Source organism: Varroa destructor, unplaced genomic scaffold, assembly GCF_002443255.2.
Source record: "Varroa destructor unplaced genomic scaffold, Vdes_3.0 BEIS01000002.1, whole genome shotgun sequence".
Classification (NCBI taxonomy): domain Eukaryota; kingdom Metazoa; phylum Arthropoda; class Arachnida; order Mesostigmata; family Varroidae; genus Varroa; species Varroa destructor.
The window spans coordinates 55,859,273-55,875,680 of NW_019211455.1; the positions used below are offsets into that span (position 1 = coordinate 55,859,273).

At 42.9% G+C, this 16,408-nt stretch overlaps 2 protein-coding genes across 10 annotated transcripts in view; one reads left to right on the top strand and one right to left on the bottom strand.

Annotated features, from left to right (window-relative positions):
• LOC111245714 (uncharacterized) overlaps positions 1-16,408 on the top strand; it is a 62,539-nt gene that overhangs the window by 28,509 nt on the left and 17,622 nt on the right. Inside the window, exon 3 of one of the 6 annotated variants that reach the window (XR_015320812.1) lies at positions 2,348-2,479. The exons of 4 other annotated variants lie outside the window; for them this stretch is intronic. The gene's annotated coding sequence lies outside the window, so the exon portion shown is untranslated. Of the gene's footprint in view, positions 1-2,347; positions 2,480-16,408 lie in introns of those variants that run through there. One more of the 6 variants, XR_002671426.2, reaches the window with a different exon arrangement.
• The window catches only part of LOC111245707 (uncharacterized), a 26,569-nt gene continuing 11,096 nt past the window's right edge, over positions 936-16,408 (bottom strand). Inside the window, exons 1-2 of one of the 4 annotated variants that reach the window (XR_015320776.1) lie at positions 2,818-8,410; positions 2,512-2,652 (exon numbers count right to left, since the gene is read on the bottom strand). Coding sequence is in view for 3 of the 4 variants with exons in the window: in XM_022794383.2 (XP_022650118.1) it covers positions 2,344-2,652 (309 nt within the window). In the remaining variant the exon portion in view is untranslated. Of the gene's footprint in view, positions 2,653-2,817; positions 8,411-9,823; positions 10,684-16,408 lie in introns of those variants that run through there. The other 3 variants (XM_022794384.2, XM_022794383.2, XM_086979787.1) reach the window with 3 other exon arrangements.

Below are 16,408 nucleotides of genomic sequence, written 5' to 3' on the forward strand. Positions count from 1 at the left end.
ATATATATATATAATAATTTACAAACTTAAGTAGGATATAGCACCAGTGCCATTCTCTACCTAATATTATTTTTATTGTTTTATATATAATGCAGAATATAGGTATTTATATATTTTTTAAATTCAGATGCATTTAGTACTTAAAAATGTGGCTGTCAGCGGGTACTCGGCAAGAATAATCGGTATAACAATCAACAGTTTAAAAATAGGGATCTTTATTGCAAACGTGATGACAAAACGTTGGAGGTCTTCGCTGCCGTGTGCAGTTGCACAGAGGAAAAAAAAAGTCGAAATTAGTGTATAATTGTATAACCACAACATATTTCAGCTTTTGATTGGTTTACTTCACTTCTCTGTTTGCTGTTTTGCCATAATTCAGAAAAAGGTCCTGAAGAGTTTAGCTAGATAGCAGAAAAGGGATGAAAGAATCAAAGAAATACTAGAGGTATTTGGCACCGCAATTGCCCCGTGGGCTATCGTTGAACAAATTACTATAGATAAGCAGGGCGTAAGCAAGAAAGAAAGTGGCAAGGCATTGAAAAATAAAGAAATAGTGGAAAATGAATAGAACAGAGATAAAAAGCAGCGTCATTGTTGCAACTAAAAATGGATGAAGGAAACGGAAATAAGTCAATGACTGAATAAAAAAGGCCAACGGCCAAATGAAATTCACTCAAATCCTTTCATGCGTACAGGACCTGTGCGCATATGTTACAATTTCATGATATATGCGCACGCTTCATAAGCTAGGTATCTAAGCAACTAGTACCTGGAAAAAAAAAAAAAAATATATATACGTTAAGAGAATTCATTGTGAAAACGTTGATAACGTCGAATGGAAAACAAAAATGGCGAGCAATAAAGAAACAAGGTTTGTTTAAACTAGTTCATCGACTTTTGACGACGGAGGCGCACCATAAACCGACCACACGAAATTATAATAAGAATAAACTTCCGAGTCCAGCTTTTATTTGACGAGTAGAGCTCACACGTTGAAATTATGCAGACGGCTTTACTGCTAGATAACCGACAACACTATACATCAATCTCTCATGATGTTCTAGCGTAACGAATTAATTACAAAATTTTCGATATTATTCTTTAGTGTTAGCTATACTTTACCCGGGATCAAGTGGACTCTCTAGTAGCGCTGTATAAACATGTAGTATCATCATATAGTTGCGTTAGTTTATCGGCACTCTAACATCTTAAGGAGGCGGGGCGAACACGTCTCTGTGTGTAAATGTAAACTTAGTAACAATTCATCGAGAGATTCATCGGTACGTAATGTTATTTTAATTTTCAATTTCTCCAATCGTTTCACGACCTCCTGTCTCCGTGGTGTACGATTTGAATTAGGTAAATATATAATTTATCTGTTCCATATCAAACAAACTGCGCCAGCGCATTTATACGATATTCTACTTGTCGTTATATAAACTATATTAAATATTATGGCCTCCAAGCTTAAGCCATTCGTACATATATTGTTCTTTTTTTTTTGTAAATTAATATTACATGTACCAGTGACCTACCAGGTAGCTCGCTGGCACAGTCAGTCATTAAACTATTCAAATTTACGCAGTGGATTAAAATATACGCCAAAAGCGCTGAAATTTTTCATTCATTCGTAGTGGTACTGTTAGTTAGGGTTACTTTTTTTTTGCCTTATTCTGTTTCCATTGTGAGGCGGGGGGAGAGAGAGAGGGGGGGGAGGGCTCGATTCCTTCGTACCCTTGATGATTGGTTCGATAGAATATTTGCGTCTTTGTCCTAGAGATAGATCGCTTTGAAAATCAACCAAATTTTTCGTTCAAGGAATCCACAACTTGTCATCTATTTTCGTTCATTTTGTACATTCTCTTTACAAAGTAATTTATGTACTTATACTAAACATTATTGAGTACCATATTATAATTATTATATTAGTGCTATTTCAAGAGCATTTAGTATAGTGTCACTGCTAATCTGCTCCGTATCATTTTTGTATGCTACCATTTCGCATTCACACGAATATATATACTGATAATATGGCGTATTTAAGGTGCACTTTATTTACCTCAGGCAATCAAACACACTCGAATAGCCCTTTCAAATCACAATTGTCTCATAGACGCGTTTTGTTATGTTTAAAGTGGTCAATACGTGCACCATATACATTTACCATCTCAGACAGTCGCATGATGCATTAAGCTGGTACTGCGCAACAGTAACGATAGAGCTTCAAAGCTTCTGACAACAAACTGGAAAAATTTCAAAAGGTGTGGACGGAAGGTGGTAGACTTGCTACTCAGTGTATATATTGTGAAGCTTGTGTTAACCATTAAGAAGACCCAATATCTATCAGCTTTCGCAGGCCGTAACTTCCTTGGCGGTGGAAACACTGTTTTCGTTAACGTCATCATCGGGTTTGGTGTTCTTGTCGTTACTAGAGGAAGAGGTGGAGTCCTGTTGTCGCTTGATACGAACGACGTGCTCACTCACAAGTTTCTTTAGCAGGTTTATCCTGCTCTGGAAGGCGCGTCGGCGAAGGCGCATCCGTTCGATGTTTAGCTGTGCCAGCCGAAGTCTCCTAGCTAGGCTAGCGCTCTTTACGCGAGAACGAAATGATTTCGTCTTCTTGACAGGTTTCACCTCTTTCGAGGTCGTCACCTAAAAAGGAGAGCATCAATACATTAAACCATTAATGGAACTGTTTGTTGTGTAATAGTATCTTTTTTGTTGCACAACAAGCAGTCCTTTACTATTTGCTTGTACTTTTCATAATTTATCGATCGTAACTATGGACTTAATAAAGATATTGTCAATTCTCCTTACATTGCCTTGTTTATGTACCGCTGTTTAAAGGCTTTGTTTAAGAAGTATATGGGGGGTGATGTTGTAACGAAGACTCTTCCATAGTTGGATGCGGAAGGAAGGAAGGCAGCCAGCGTGGAGCCCTCGCTACGCTCCTATTTGCTTTTGTCGTGTTACGTCGATATTATTGAAATGTTGCATGGCATTCATGTTCTCGTCAGGGGAATACAGGATTTCTATCGCAGTTGAATTGTTTTAAACGGTTCAGATAAAATCGCTTAATTTTCATGATCGGCTCTCGATTCGTGATATAACGTATCCCGTTTGTTGACATAGACCTTAAAGCTTATCGGAATTCTATTCAATAAAAACACTCGAAGTGGTAATTTGGCGATGATTTATGCTCTATATGATTTAGTTAACCCAGTGATACAAGCCTACAGAAACTGCAGCTGATTATGATTTTATGTCGAAAATTATTTTCTCAAATGAGGCGCATTTCCATTTGGTTGGACCAATGAAGAAACAAAACTACCAGATACGCTAAATTACGACCTTCACACTATTTACAGTCAGCTAAAAAGGGTGAAAGTAGTCGTCAGGTGCGGGCTCTAGACATGGAGCTTCATCAAATCGGTTTTTCTGGCTGACGACATTCTTTTCAGTGATATGCTAAAGAACCTTTTGCGGCCGCCACTGGATGAACACGGCTTGGAGCGTCTGTGGCTTTATCTGCATGGTGCCGCCCGCGATTGCGCGTCTGAAACACTAAGACTATCGAGGGGAATGTTTCATAAACACAGAGTTTCGTGCGAGCCTCCATGGTCGCCCCACCTATGCGACTGAGCACCACAGGACTCTTTTCTACAGAGTTCACGCAGGAAGACATCTATAGTTTAAGGCTATCTGTAGGGGGGTGGGGGGTGGGGTGTTTAAAGACTATATGCGACAGTATATTTTGCCAAACAGACCAAATTCGTATAGTGACGTTACTAAACGTGATGTCCATCATTTAGAGCGTATAGAGAGATTTCGAAATTGTCACCTGAGTGATAGACGATGTGCGAAACGCAATGGGCGAGCACTGAATTTCATAACATGATCTTGATGTTGTGCCTATGCGACGACCTGGTGTCATTTAACACAGTTCGAAGCTAATACATCGATAATGGACGACCTTGTCATGTAGGCGCAAAACGCCAGGTTTTCTATTAGCTTTACCCAAAAGATTGCAGAATGTCAATCAGTAGCCCAGATGGTTATAACAACACGTATACAAATACGCTTGAGCGTTTTCAGGTTTTAATATTAGTACTGTTATATTGCTACCATATATTCATCTGCGTCACATAATCTATGGATTTAACTATTGTCTGCATCGTCGCTTTCAGCAACGTACTATTTGGCTATATTGATAAGATGTTCAATTAGCACGGCTAGACTTTTCGTATATATAGATAATAACCTTATGCCTGTCTAAATTGTTGCAAATATGTCCGTCTACAGGGAGAAAGACATAAGCTTTGTTCCCAGCGAATTCACGAGTGCGCGCAGAGCAATGAATGGAAGTTAGTTATAAGCCGTGTCTTTGACAAAACTTTGAGAGTGTCCCTAGTTCCTGCAATGGCTATAGACACTCAGCGCTACTGATAATGTAATGATCCAGACGGCCGAGTGAATAGAAGGAAACAAGTAGACGGAATCTGTATGTATGGCTCAATAAAAAGTTGAATTAGAATCAGTCATCTAGGACAGTAAACAATTATAGCATCAAAAATGTAAAGTGAACAAAACGAGTAATGATACATAACAATTTCCAACGGAATCGGCTACTGGCTAGTTATGGAAACCAAGATGGCGGCCACGGAAGATGCTTTTGCTACCAAAGGCGTCTACAAACTAACTGATAGCCCATAATAAATAATGGTCCAATAGAAATAATAATAGAATTTCTCTCTGCTGAGGCATAATGGTGCCTATCATCGGCAACATACAAAGCCATATTAATTATAATAACGCAAATAAGATACATATTGGCTCATAAGCGATACGAGCTCTGCGCTCAAGTTCTGTCAAGGATATGAGATTATTACGAGATGTGAGATCAGAGGTATGAGGGAGGTAAAAAAGGTTGTTGTTGTGCTTAAAAGGAATCTGGAGAAAAGCATACCGGGGTATTACGGAAAATAGCATGATATTAAATTGTAACTAGGCGAACCTTAGCTTCGGCGCGTCGCTCGCTTGCCGCTCAGGTGAACAGCTTTGACATTTACACATGAAAAGATGACGATCCTTCTCTACTCATGGTTTGTTTCTCTTTGCCTGACCCCCCCCCCCCCCGCGATGGTCTGCTGATGTAACTGCTGCTGGGGTCTGATGACTTTGATATCACTCTGCTACTGCCCCCGACAACAACGTAAAAGCCGTGGACGTTCTTGGCGTTACCAGTGACTCGCCTGCAATGTCCAGCAGTAGTTGCTGGTGCTAGCAACAGCTCTCCTGAAAGGACCTCGAGCCCCGAAGGTTCTCAAGAAGCGCGGCGCCGTCAATACGTTCCAGTCATCAGCACAACGCCGTAAGCCGACCCAGCACTCAACAGCATTGGCAGTTATATGTATATGCGCGGTGCACACTGATGCCTGCCAACAGGCTGATAGTTACCAGCGTCCATTCCACTATCTGTACCCGTCAATGATATACTAATATTAAGCTTTTTGTCAGTGAGTCAATCGGGGCGCCATGCTGGCCTGTAACGGTAGATGCTTGTCTTCGGCAGCTAATCCCCGTCCGACTTCGAAACCGGGTGCGCACAACTGTGCTGGGACCGAGGATCAAAGCTGCGGTAGTCACGCTCATAAACTGGCTGCCGACAAATGCATAGACGAGCAGTGAGCAACCCTTGTTATATATATATATATATATATATACATATCATACCATTATATATTGACAAACAGAATATCGAGGCCGCTCAATTAGACCAGCACGGCGTGTTGTCGTTGTCAAATCAATATCATTACAATACATCCCCGTTTATTGCGGCCACTAATACTGGCTTTACGATAGCGCCTGTTATTGATGCTGCTTCTGCAACCGTGTAACTGTACGGTTCTGATTCCCGATCCATCTCAGCCTTTGCCGTTGCGTCATATTTGCAGTAGATTGAACATTTCGCAGTGATATTATCTGGTGGGGACAGGTGCTGAGCAAGCATTAGCGAACGAACGATACTCGGGGACACGTGAACCACGCCGAAAAACAGACACAACACTGAGGGCCAACGGCAAGGGGCAAATCAACTGGTGGATAGACAGACAGGCAGGCAGGCAGGCAGGCAGGCACATAGATGGACACAGGTCGTGTGCTGGAGGAGGGCGCTTGATATATGCTGCCTGAGCCGGTATAGATCGAAATAGCAGGCGCAACAATCGGGCCACGCTAATACTAGCCGTAAGTCTGTGATGATCGCCGAAGCATGGTTCTCCAAGCAAGCAACAGCGATATTGAAATAGAAGACTCGCTGGCAGACCAAGGGACCAGCCTATCACGCTAATAGCACGCTATTCGAGAAGTCGCACACGAAGTAGCGAACAGCCACGACGTCAGTAGCGAGTAACCGTATGAGAAGTGGCTTTTTTTATTTGCCATAGGATAATGGCAAATACTGTTGAATGATCGTGGTCATTATTTAGTATATTGTCAAGCAAGGTCGCCGCGATTGAGCTTAGAGCTGTTATGATGATTGTTCTTATTATTGAAGCTTGCTTTGTGATAACTTCATAACCTACTACAGGGCCAACATTGGCATGCATTAGGTTTGAAAGGCTGTTCGGAAAGGCAAACTAATCGAACAGTACGTTTATAGGGATAAGTAGCGATATTCATACATGCACATTGATAATGGGACTGTAAGTCGAGATACATCCCGTCAGGGTATCCGTCTCATTCTACTTCTGCCCCATTTATAGAAAGAATCTAGGAAACGTGGGGCGACATCGTTCGTCCAGTCCTTCCTTTAATAGAGGAAACACGCGACGGTTGGATAGGAGAATTCAATTGCACCTGTCCTGCAGTGTCATAGATTATGCCAATATGAATTAAATCAAGCAGCGTGGACGCTTATAAATAAATAAATAAGCGCAATTTCTCACAGTCTTAAGGAGGATCTACGTGCGAGATCACGACAAACGTTGCCAAATATTTAAACGCGCAGCTTCTTAGAATAACAAGAATTAAGAACTAAAAAGCTAAAAATCTAGCACGAAGGACTATATACCAATTACTTGGAAGTTCATAAATAGTATCGCATAGAGACAACCTCTTCGGCTCAATATATAAATATTCACGGGTTCTATAGAAAAATAATTAAATGTTCACTGCCTTCTCTAAAGATACAATAAAATAAACGAGACCACGTTCTACTCCTCATTTCAGATCCTTTCTAATCTAAAAAGCCCTCAATGTGCCTTATACGAAGATAATACTCCCTTCCATTTGTTATTTCTCTCTATGCACCGTTTGTCACGCAATAAAATCTATGAAATCATAGTTATAGTATTCGATGACGATATCACGTAATCTTCCCCCATCTGCATTTCTCAGTGTCTCTCACACCAGAATTGTCATTCACCCCTGACGTTCCGGCATCCACCATATACTTCAGATAGTCGGAGGCAATCTTCTGATGTACGGAAAATGTATCGTCAGGACAGAAACAAGTCGGGCAACGCCATCCAAACGGTAAAACAGTAAACCAGAAAAACGCACATATAGAAGAACACAGACACATACACGCACCGTAACACATAAGTCACAGGCGGAAATGTGTGTTCTCAGTGTTTTAGAAGGATGAATCACTGAGCGGGTAAACGATAGCTGTCGCGCGCAGCCGCCGCCGCCGCCGCCCCTTTCTGACGTAGGCTGCTGATTCGAATCTGTGTCACCCAATGATAAAAGAGTGAGCCACTGAACGTAATCTTTATCGTCGTCATATCGAGACACTCGAATACGATGTGGTCGGGCGAACTACAGAAAATTATTCTGTTACATGAACGCTGCAAAATGTCCACTGCACAGATTAATTGTTGTCTCATCAACGTACTTCCCTCTTGAGCCCTCGGCTTAATGAAATTTTCACGATATGTTATTAAATTCCGTTCACATTTTCGATCTGTAGCTGAGTTTCGTATAAATTGCTTCTGTTCAGTAACTTAACTGGTGCTGAGATGATTATAATGGGCTATAAAAAATTCATGGCTGATGCCTAGTGTGCCGATGTGCTCTAAGTAAGGGTCACTTTAGTCGCTAAGTCAAGGAGACTGATGCCGTGTTCACTGTCGATGAGAGAAATTATATATGTAATCGAAAAATTTCGACCGATTGAACGCACCCAACAGAGTTTAGTCAGCTCTCTTTTTCTAACTAACTCGATCAACTATAATGTTCCTCGTAAAAAATCGCTCGTCGAATCAACCGGTGCAACCGCTTCGACACCTCCTCTATACAGCGTCAAGGAAGCTATTTTTGAAATCAGCTTTTTTTATGTCAATACCAGACTGCATCGTCTTTAACTTATGTAAATATGCTACAAATTTTCGTAGCCGACAGAATATCAACTTACGTCAATTGGTATGCAAATAACAGAAGCGTCAACAACAACAAAGACATTTCCACAAGAAAACGCGCCAAGAGAACACGGACTAGAAAGAGAAACAGAACCTAGCCGTAGTTATTAGTGGTGAGTCAGAAAAGTCACGATTGGCATATTCAGAAACAAATAACTTGAAAACAGCTTTAGCGATTCGCGCACGTTCGCGTAGCATTCGTCAATGCTACGCGAACGTGCGCGGAAAACTCCGGTAGCTGACTGGGTAACAACATCTGTTGCGGAAGGTTGCACCACCATCGCCATCTTTACCAAAACTTTACCCAACGAGTCAATCATGAGCCACGAGCGTATTTATCGCCAGAATGAACAGAAAAACCCCACATCTCCATCTTCTAATTTGTTCCGTCGCTCCATGATCCGTTGCAGTGGCCACCTCCACTGTCAACTATGGCAGCAGCTATGATTGCGGGGGCTGGCAGAATGGGGAAACACAAGACCAATACGATAGCCAGCATCTTGATCGTCGTCAGTGTCATTGTTGTTATTGTCATATGCTTTTGCTGATGTGGCAAACGATTCCAGAAAAGTGCGGTTGCAAAAACCGATCGACCGATGGACCAGCAGGCAGACAGGACTGCCGTATCGAGGCAGACCTTTCTACGACCGTTTGGCCTCTCACTTACAAAATAGGCACGGACTACGAATGCAGGATGCACAACATTCGATTATAGCGACAGCAGCGTAACGATTGCTTCCACAGCTGCTAGTGCCGTTTCCTATATAGTAGTACAGTGACAAAACCAGTAGACTATCTGCGACAGTAACAATCAGCCAGCCAGTCAGAAAGTTCTCTTCTGCGACAGCTGCGGTAGCAGCAGCTGCAACAGTTTCTGTCGCGACACCTGCTATAACAGCAGCCAGGGACGCAGTGAAGTAGGGGGCGGCGGACAGACAAACGGAGCAAGCGCCACTTCCGCATCGCAGACGATGGATTCGTTGTTGTTGCCGTTATCGTTTGCAGCAATTGTCGTTCCACAACGACGATCAGGCCCCGCGAAGCCTCCGTACGTACAGGGTAGCGCGCACATTGTAGGCATCTCTTCTTGACCATTCGGATATGCGATTGATAATCATAACGATGATGACTGGTGTTGGTGAGTGCGCCGACGTGTGCAACTGCCTTCAGCAGCGCAACGAAGCGCTGCTCGGACGTTAGCGGCAAGCTGCTAACGCGTTGAGCTCACATCGACCAAAACTTCGACAACGATGTTCTAGCCGCAGCAGATCTGGCATGTAATCATAAATCGGCGGAATAATAAACGCAGAAGATGTAGACTGTTTATACAAGATAAACTGAGCAACTAAACTGAAATTAAAATAAAACAGTTCAGCGAAATGTGAAAATAAGAGCGTCGACGATGAGTGATACCGAAGGGCAACAGAGCCGTTAAAATATTCGCAGTAGCTTTACTCATGATAGTAACATATAATGACATTATGATATCCGATAATGAACTCGCGAAGATGAAGGAAAATCTTTTACGCCCGTATTCGACGTGCACCTAAGCTTCGTTTTTCTTTCCGTCGTCTGCTTCGTCTTGTCGTCGTCGTTATTACTGTTATTATTATTATTATTATTATTGTTGTTGTTGTTTCCTCTTCAGTTCGTCTGCACCTCGTCATTCCACCCAAGATGATTATCGATTTCGATTGGTTCCGCGGTTGCAGTGCCTTTAACACTACTCCAGCGGTGGAAGTTCGGATGCTATAATATAGTATATTAGAATTATATAATAATATAAGACAGTAGTATATTAATATATAAAAAGCGAAATAGACCAACGATTCGAGCGACGAATAATCGACAAGAGAAAAAAAAAACAGAAGTACTAATGCCATACGCGGCGATACAGTTTCCTCGTCGTTATCATCTTGATTAGTGGACGCTATTTAGCCGTCGTATTATACTGTCGCATACTCACGACTCAAGTGGCTGTAGCAATCCATCTACTAGATTTACTCGTTGTATTTGACTTCACTTTTCTTCGATCTGGTCATTATTATATGATCTTCATTATATAATCATTATGTTTATTATCAGTATTTGTAAAACGCCAAAAGTAAATAAGAGAAAGAGGCAAACACATAGGAAAGGTTCGTCATGTCAGCCAGCTGCTGCTATGGCTGCTCGACGCTGGACGCTGAGCACTAATTGTAGTTGTCGTCCTCGACGCCGTTGCTGATGACGATGATTGTGATGGCAGCGTCTCGGTCGTTTGCTGGTGATCGGCAATAGAAAAGAGAGAGATATTAATGTGAAGATTACGGCAAAGAGACTGTGGTGTGGTGGTGGTGGTGGTGGTGGTGGTGGTGGTGGTGGTGGGTGGGTGGTGGGGTGGTGGTGGGTGTGGTGGGGGTGGTGGTGGTGGTGGTGGTGGTGGTGGTGGTGGTGGTGGTGGTAATGACAAAAGGAGAGTCACCAACATCAAACGCCGGATCGACGACTGATACAACCGGCGACGATTGCTCTTGATCATGTGACCAGCCACAGCTCCGATGGTGGCGTTCATCGGTATTAGAAAAAACCCACGATGAAAAGCGGCGAACGACATACGCCGACGGCGACTGAGTCGATAACGGCAAAATACGTACAGTCAGCTGCAGCTGTTTTTGATTGCAGTGAAGGCAGCTTCAAAGGCAACGGGGCCAGCCACACCATGCCAGTATATACAGCTGATGTGTTCGGATTTAATCGGAATTAATAAATTCATTTGCTAGTATAATCATTAATATATTTGACATGGAAATAATTTTTTTCCTCAGCGTCTTTTAATGTGATATCGATGAGAGAGGTATATAGGTGTTAGATGGAAAACAATGGTAGTCTAAGCACAAGAGAGAAACTGTCTGGAAGATACGAGCCGATTTTCATCGTTGCTTCTCCTAGTTGGTGATAGTTGCAGAAAGCCGATAGCACTCATAGGAATACATCTTCTACCCTTTAGGCGGCTAGCCATGAAAATTTGAGTTTTGAATGATTCGTTTTCCGTGCCTTTCATTTAATTACTCGGCTGTTAGAAAGCAGATCGTTAGCGGCGAGTAGACAAAGAGGCATGGCTTGGGTCCGACTATAGATAGCTACCATACAATCATATACTCAGTTGATGAGTATTGAATTTGCAGTTACAGACTCACAACTTACGCCCTGCAAAACACTGCAGTAATATGGTGAATATTAAATACAGGGCAGAAATCTGACTTGGTAGTGCGAGACTCTTCTATGATGCTGTTGACGAGCATTTGCCACCTAGGCACCTAGTGCATTACAGGCCACCGTACCCGCAGATAACATACAGTTCAATTTACTATTTGATTTTTTGGTCATCCTTTAAGCTAAAACATTAGCCACGATCCGCCTTCCATAAATAAGCAGTCTGAACATTTGAAGTCATACCTGTCCTGGACGAAAAAACCTATACACCGTACCAATCAAAAATTGTCCAGCGTTTGTAAAAACATCACGCCATTTTATCACGTGAGACTCATAGATATTTATCACGTAGGCTATACTGTCTGGTTTCGTAAATCATTTCCTTGCATTTTGCTGCGGCAAATTATTCTTGCGTGTGAATCTTGAATAGACATATGTTATAGACGGGAACCATGGTGCAGGATACGATGATGACAATCAAATGGGCTTCATTGTCCAAATGTTGTTAGTTTAAATGTTTCGATAAGTGTAAGCTTCTACTTCCACTGAAACGTAGTATTTTAACATATTTGATATAACAATTGTTGAGATACACGTCTATTATATGGTAGAAGGTAACAATTCCACTCAAGGGCAACGGAATACCATTATTATAGACAACGTTATGCTTTCTCTATCATTATCCTACTAAACACGTTCGTCCAGACTAATCTACCCAATCTTTGTACGCGCTCAATTCGATTTCAGATGCGTTTTCATTTTGTTTGAGGTAGTTTTTGCCTCCCTCGACTAATACTGATATTAAACCTTGATTTTGTGAGTACAAGATGTAAAATAGATGTGGATAATTAGTCTTATTACTCAGCCACGAGCGGAAGGAACTTCGCTGTGGCTTCGGACACCAACTGGAGTCTGGTTCAGTTGGAGGACCTGTCTTTGCACCCGTGGACTTTAACGTCAACGAATCAATAGCGGACGCTTGAAAGAAACGACTGCGTACACTGCGCGATGATTAGCCTTTTGCTAATTGTCCAGCCCCACCCCTATTGCCATTTGGCGTCGCTGTTATAAACGCTACCGCGACGACTACCATATACCTATCCACAATATGGAACTTGTCGTAATGATAGTTTTGCAGTCGATAAACTTAATGTGGCTGTTTACCGTTGGCCAGCAATGAAGAGCATCACAAAACAATGCTACACTTCTAACCATTATCATCAACAGTAGCGTCAACGCGGCGGCTATTACTATGACAAGCGGCATCAGCTCTAGCAAGGCCACCGAAGTGACCATCTGTTTCGATCATTCATTACGATGCAGCAGATGATAATGAAGATGATGTTCATACTGATGGTCATCATCACCATAATAATAGTGAGCTGGGCATGATGATGACAGCATTGTCAGGCTATACGTTCGGCCGCAGCGTTCCAGTCCTACCAGAGCAGCAATTAGGCCAACAGCAATGCTGGTACATAGCAGGAATACAGCAGAGTGATGTTACCGTTGCCACAGCAACAGCAGCTCACGCCGTTGCCCTTTTGCAGGTTGCCAACTTAGCGTCGATTACTGCTAACGATTGGCCGAAACAGCCACTGCGACGGATACAAAACACTGCTGGTCGTGTGTGTATATATATGTATGTATCTGTATATTTGTAGGTGTGTTTTTATGTGCGATCGTCGATTGGTTTATTGTTAAGCGGAACTGAGAAGAACTCACTGTACTGCCCTTATCCTTTGTTAGCGCTTCACTGACTGAACTCTCGCGCTCAAGTTGTTGGCGAATACGCATGGCGAGCTGAGTGACGTCGCCGTCTTCGGTGCTGTTGCTGTCTACGCTGATGACGGCAGTGGAATCGTGGCTCCTGTTGTGGCCCTGTTTTTAATGGTGGCCCCACTAAAGCTACTGCCGTCACCACCCCCAGCAGGCCAAGCGATAACGGCAGCAGCAGCGGCATTAGCATTATTGGTGGCCACCACCATTCAGACTGACCCTGATGGAGCCGCGTCGCGTGACCTTGTCGTTGCGGCTGCTCATTGTTCATCGAGGCAACTGGTGCTGCTGTTGCCGCCGCCACTGCTGCTGACGTGCCAACGTTGCCGCACGCGCAAGCAGAAAGTAGCTGGCGAACGTAGCGACATTCCCCACAACTTCAATAACAGCTCCGCACCGACTACCCCACCACCACCACTAGAGCGGTGGCAGCCGTTACCGTTCCCCCTCCTCCTCCTCCTCCTCCTCCTCCTCCTCCCCCCTCCTCCCCCCGGCTCCTGATGGATGTTGCCATTGAGCGTTCGTATTGGACTAGCGAAGCGGCCAACATAAGCAAACAACGGCACTTCTTGTTGTGGTTTTGGTTGCATCTGGGGTTGTCGTTGTAGCTGTGTTAATCATTGTTGTTATTTAATGTACTGTTGTGTTTGAAGTGTATCTTGTGTGTGGGGCTGAGATACTTCTGAAGAGACCCTTAATCAGCCAGCCCGTCGACAGCTTCCCGTATTCAGTTCTCGTTATGGCATCGCACCGTCTTCATCGCTAGTATCCGAATAAAAATTTGTCTGTAGCGGTAGAAATGGTTAGCGAGACAACTATCTAATACGTACTACACTTTCTTTGTAACTGGCTCAGTAGGTAGACTCAAACAATCTTTGAAACGGCTTCATACGGCTATGAGGTTGTACCGTTCGCCTACAGAGGCAACTGTAAGAACCAAAGCCTTGTTCCCTACACGAAATCAAACAAGTGCGTTCAGAGCGCACAAACATCGCGAAATAGAAACCTATGTTCATAATATGAACGCTGTCTATTTAGAGGGGAGGTAGGATGTTAGCAAAGGCTAACGAGTATTAATGCCCATCACGCAAACGGTAACCAAAGTAAGCCAAGAGCCAGCGAAGCCCCCTAAGAATCGAACCTCTAGCTTCTATGCTACTTTCTGCAATGCCTTTTTCTGCTTCTTGTGCTGTTGAACCAAGCAAAGAAGACTAAATTACCGCAGACCTGTTCGTACCTGCAGGTAGTTCGATTATCTATTGCCGCAATTTTATTATTTTTATATTACAGACCATATTCTTGCAGCAGTTTGGTGCTTCTCTGACTTGAGTCTCACAGTTATTCCCCACTGTTTTCTCTTGCGGGCAGACAATAACGACTTAACGCGCTCAACAAGTTCTACTATGACTACGGCATTTAACGTGTACAAGGAGTTAGTCTGTCTCTGTTGACGTTATAGTCATTATATTATATCTGCTATCAATAGAATTATTGTAACCACTATCAGTAATAACAATGGCACTATGGCAAGTTCAGATATAAAGACTATACAAAAGCAGACCCCTGTAGCGCCGATTAAAGGCGGCGTTATACACTGCGTGTGGTAGTACTACAGTTACGTACACTTACCTGGATTTGTGCTGCTTGTCGGCTGAGAGGGGCAGCTGTTCCCTCGTACGTTTACAAAGCCGGCAAAATAGATGGAACGCTATGACGTATAAGGTGAATATACATTCACGAGTAGATAAATTGACAAACTGATTCCGGTTAGGACTGCATTGGATACTGCGGAAATGATAAATTTTGTTTGCTTAGAGGGCGTTGCTTTAAAAAGCAACCTTCAACACATTTTTAAGATGTTCAATATGATTAAATTGCGATAAGCTAATTTATATTTGAATAGAGGATAAAGTCTAAGGCAGCTAATCTGTACATATATAGAATGCTGTTCCTGAGGTGAAGAAGGTGCCAAGTTTCAGATTTTTTTCGTTTATATGGATATTCTCAAACCGAAGTCAATCGGGAATAGATTATATGTAGGCTATATTGAGCTTCGTTTTCAGGTATTCTCCGGTAACCACTATAACATTTTTTACCCCAACAAAACCTTCTTATAGGGGGTTCCATGGCTAGGATTTGTTGATATGTCAAATAATGATTAACGATATATTCGATCTATAACAATGTTAATAATATATACATTCAAAACCCTGCCCATGATGGAACACGGATACATCGCTAGACTTTCTCACTACCATAACTCACTTGCAGCCACGTCTCGGGCCCATTTAAAAAATATACCTTCTATATATCTACATAAATACATGGCCTGCCCATCGGTCTGTTGGTCGTAATCGGAACATAGCAGATAAACTGGCCCAGTGTCCCTGTAGCTCAGCAGACCCTTCTCGAGGTCGTCGGATCATGCTGCTTGTGTACAACATGCGTGCCAGTCACTCACTTAGCGTGTGCTGTGTGTCGTGTGTGCCATTCGGCTCAATCACACGTCGACAGTGACCTGTTTGTCTGGCGCGTCCAAGAAAGGACTTTATGCATAGACCTCCCCCCAAATCCTTGTCTCCCTTTGTGGAGCCTTGGACAGCGTCTGCGGTCCAAGCGATCGCTGCTGGCTCAGCAGCTCGGCTCAGATCTGTGGTGCTATGAGGCCGTCAGAAATGACCTTAGATGGGATTTCACACACAGAACCGGGAGCTAACAACAGCAACCACCAGGCATCGATAAACCACAGCAGCAGCAGCAGCAGCGCAGTAGTAGTAGTAGTAGTAGTAGTAGTAGTAGTAGTAGTAGTAGTAGTAGTAGTAGTAGTAGTAGTAGTAGTAGTAGTAGTAGTAGTAGTAGTAGTAGTAGTAGTAGTAGTAGTAGTAGTAGTAGTAGTAGTAGTAGTAGTAGTAGTAGTAGTAGTAGTAGTAGTAGTAGTAGTAGTAGTAGTAGTAGTAGTAGTAGTAGTAGTAGTAGTAGTAGTAGTAGTAGTAGTAGTAGTAGTAGTAGTAGTA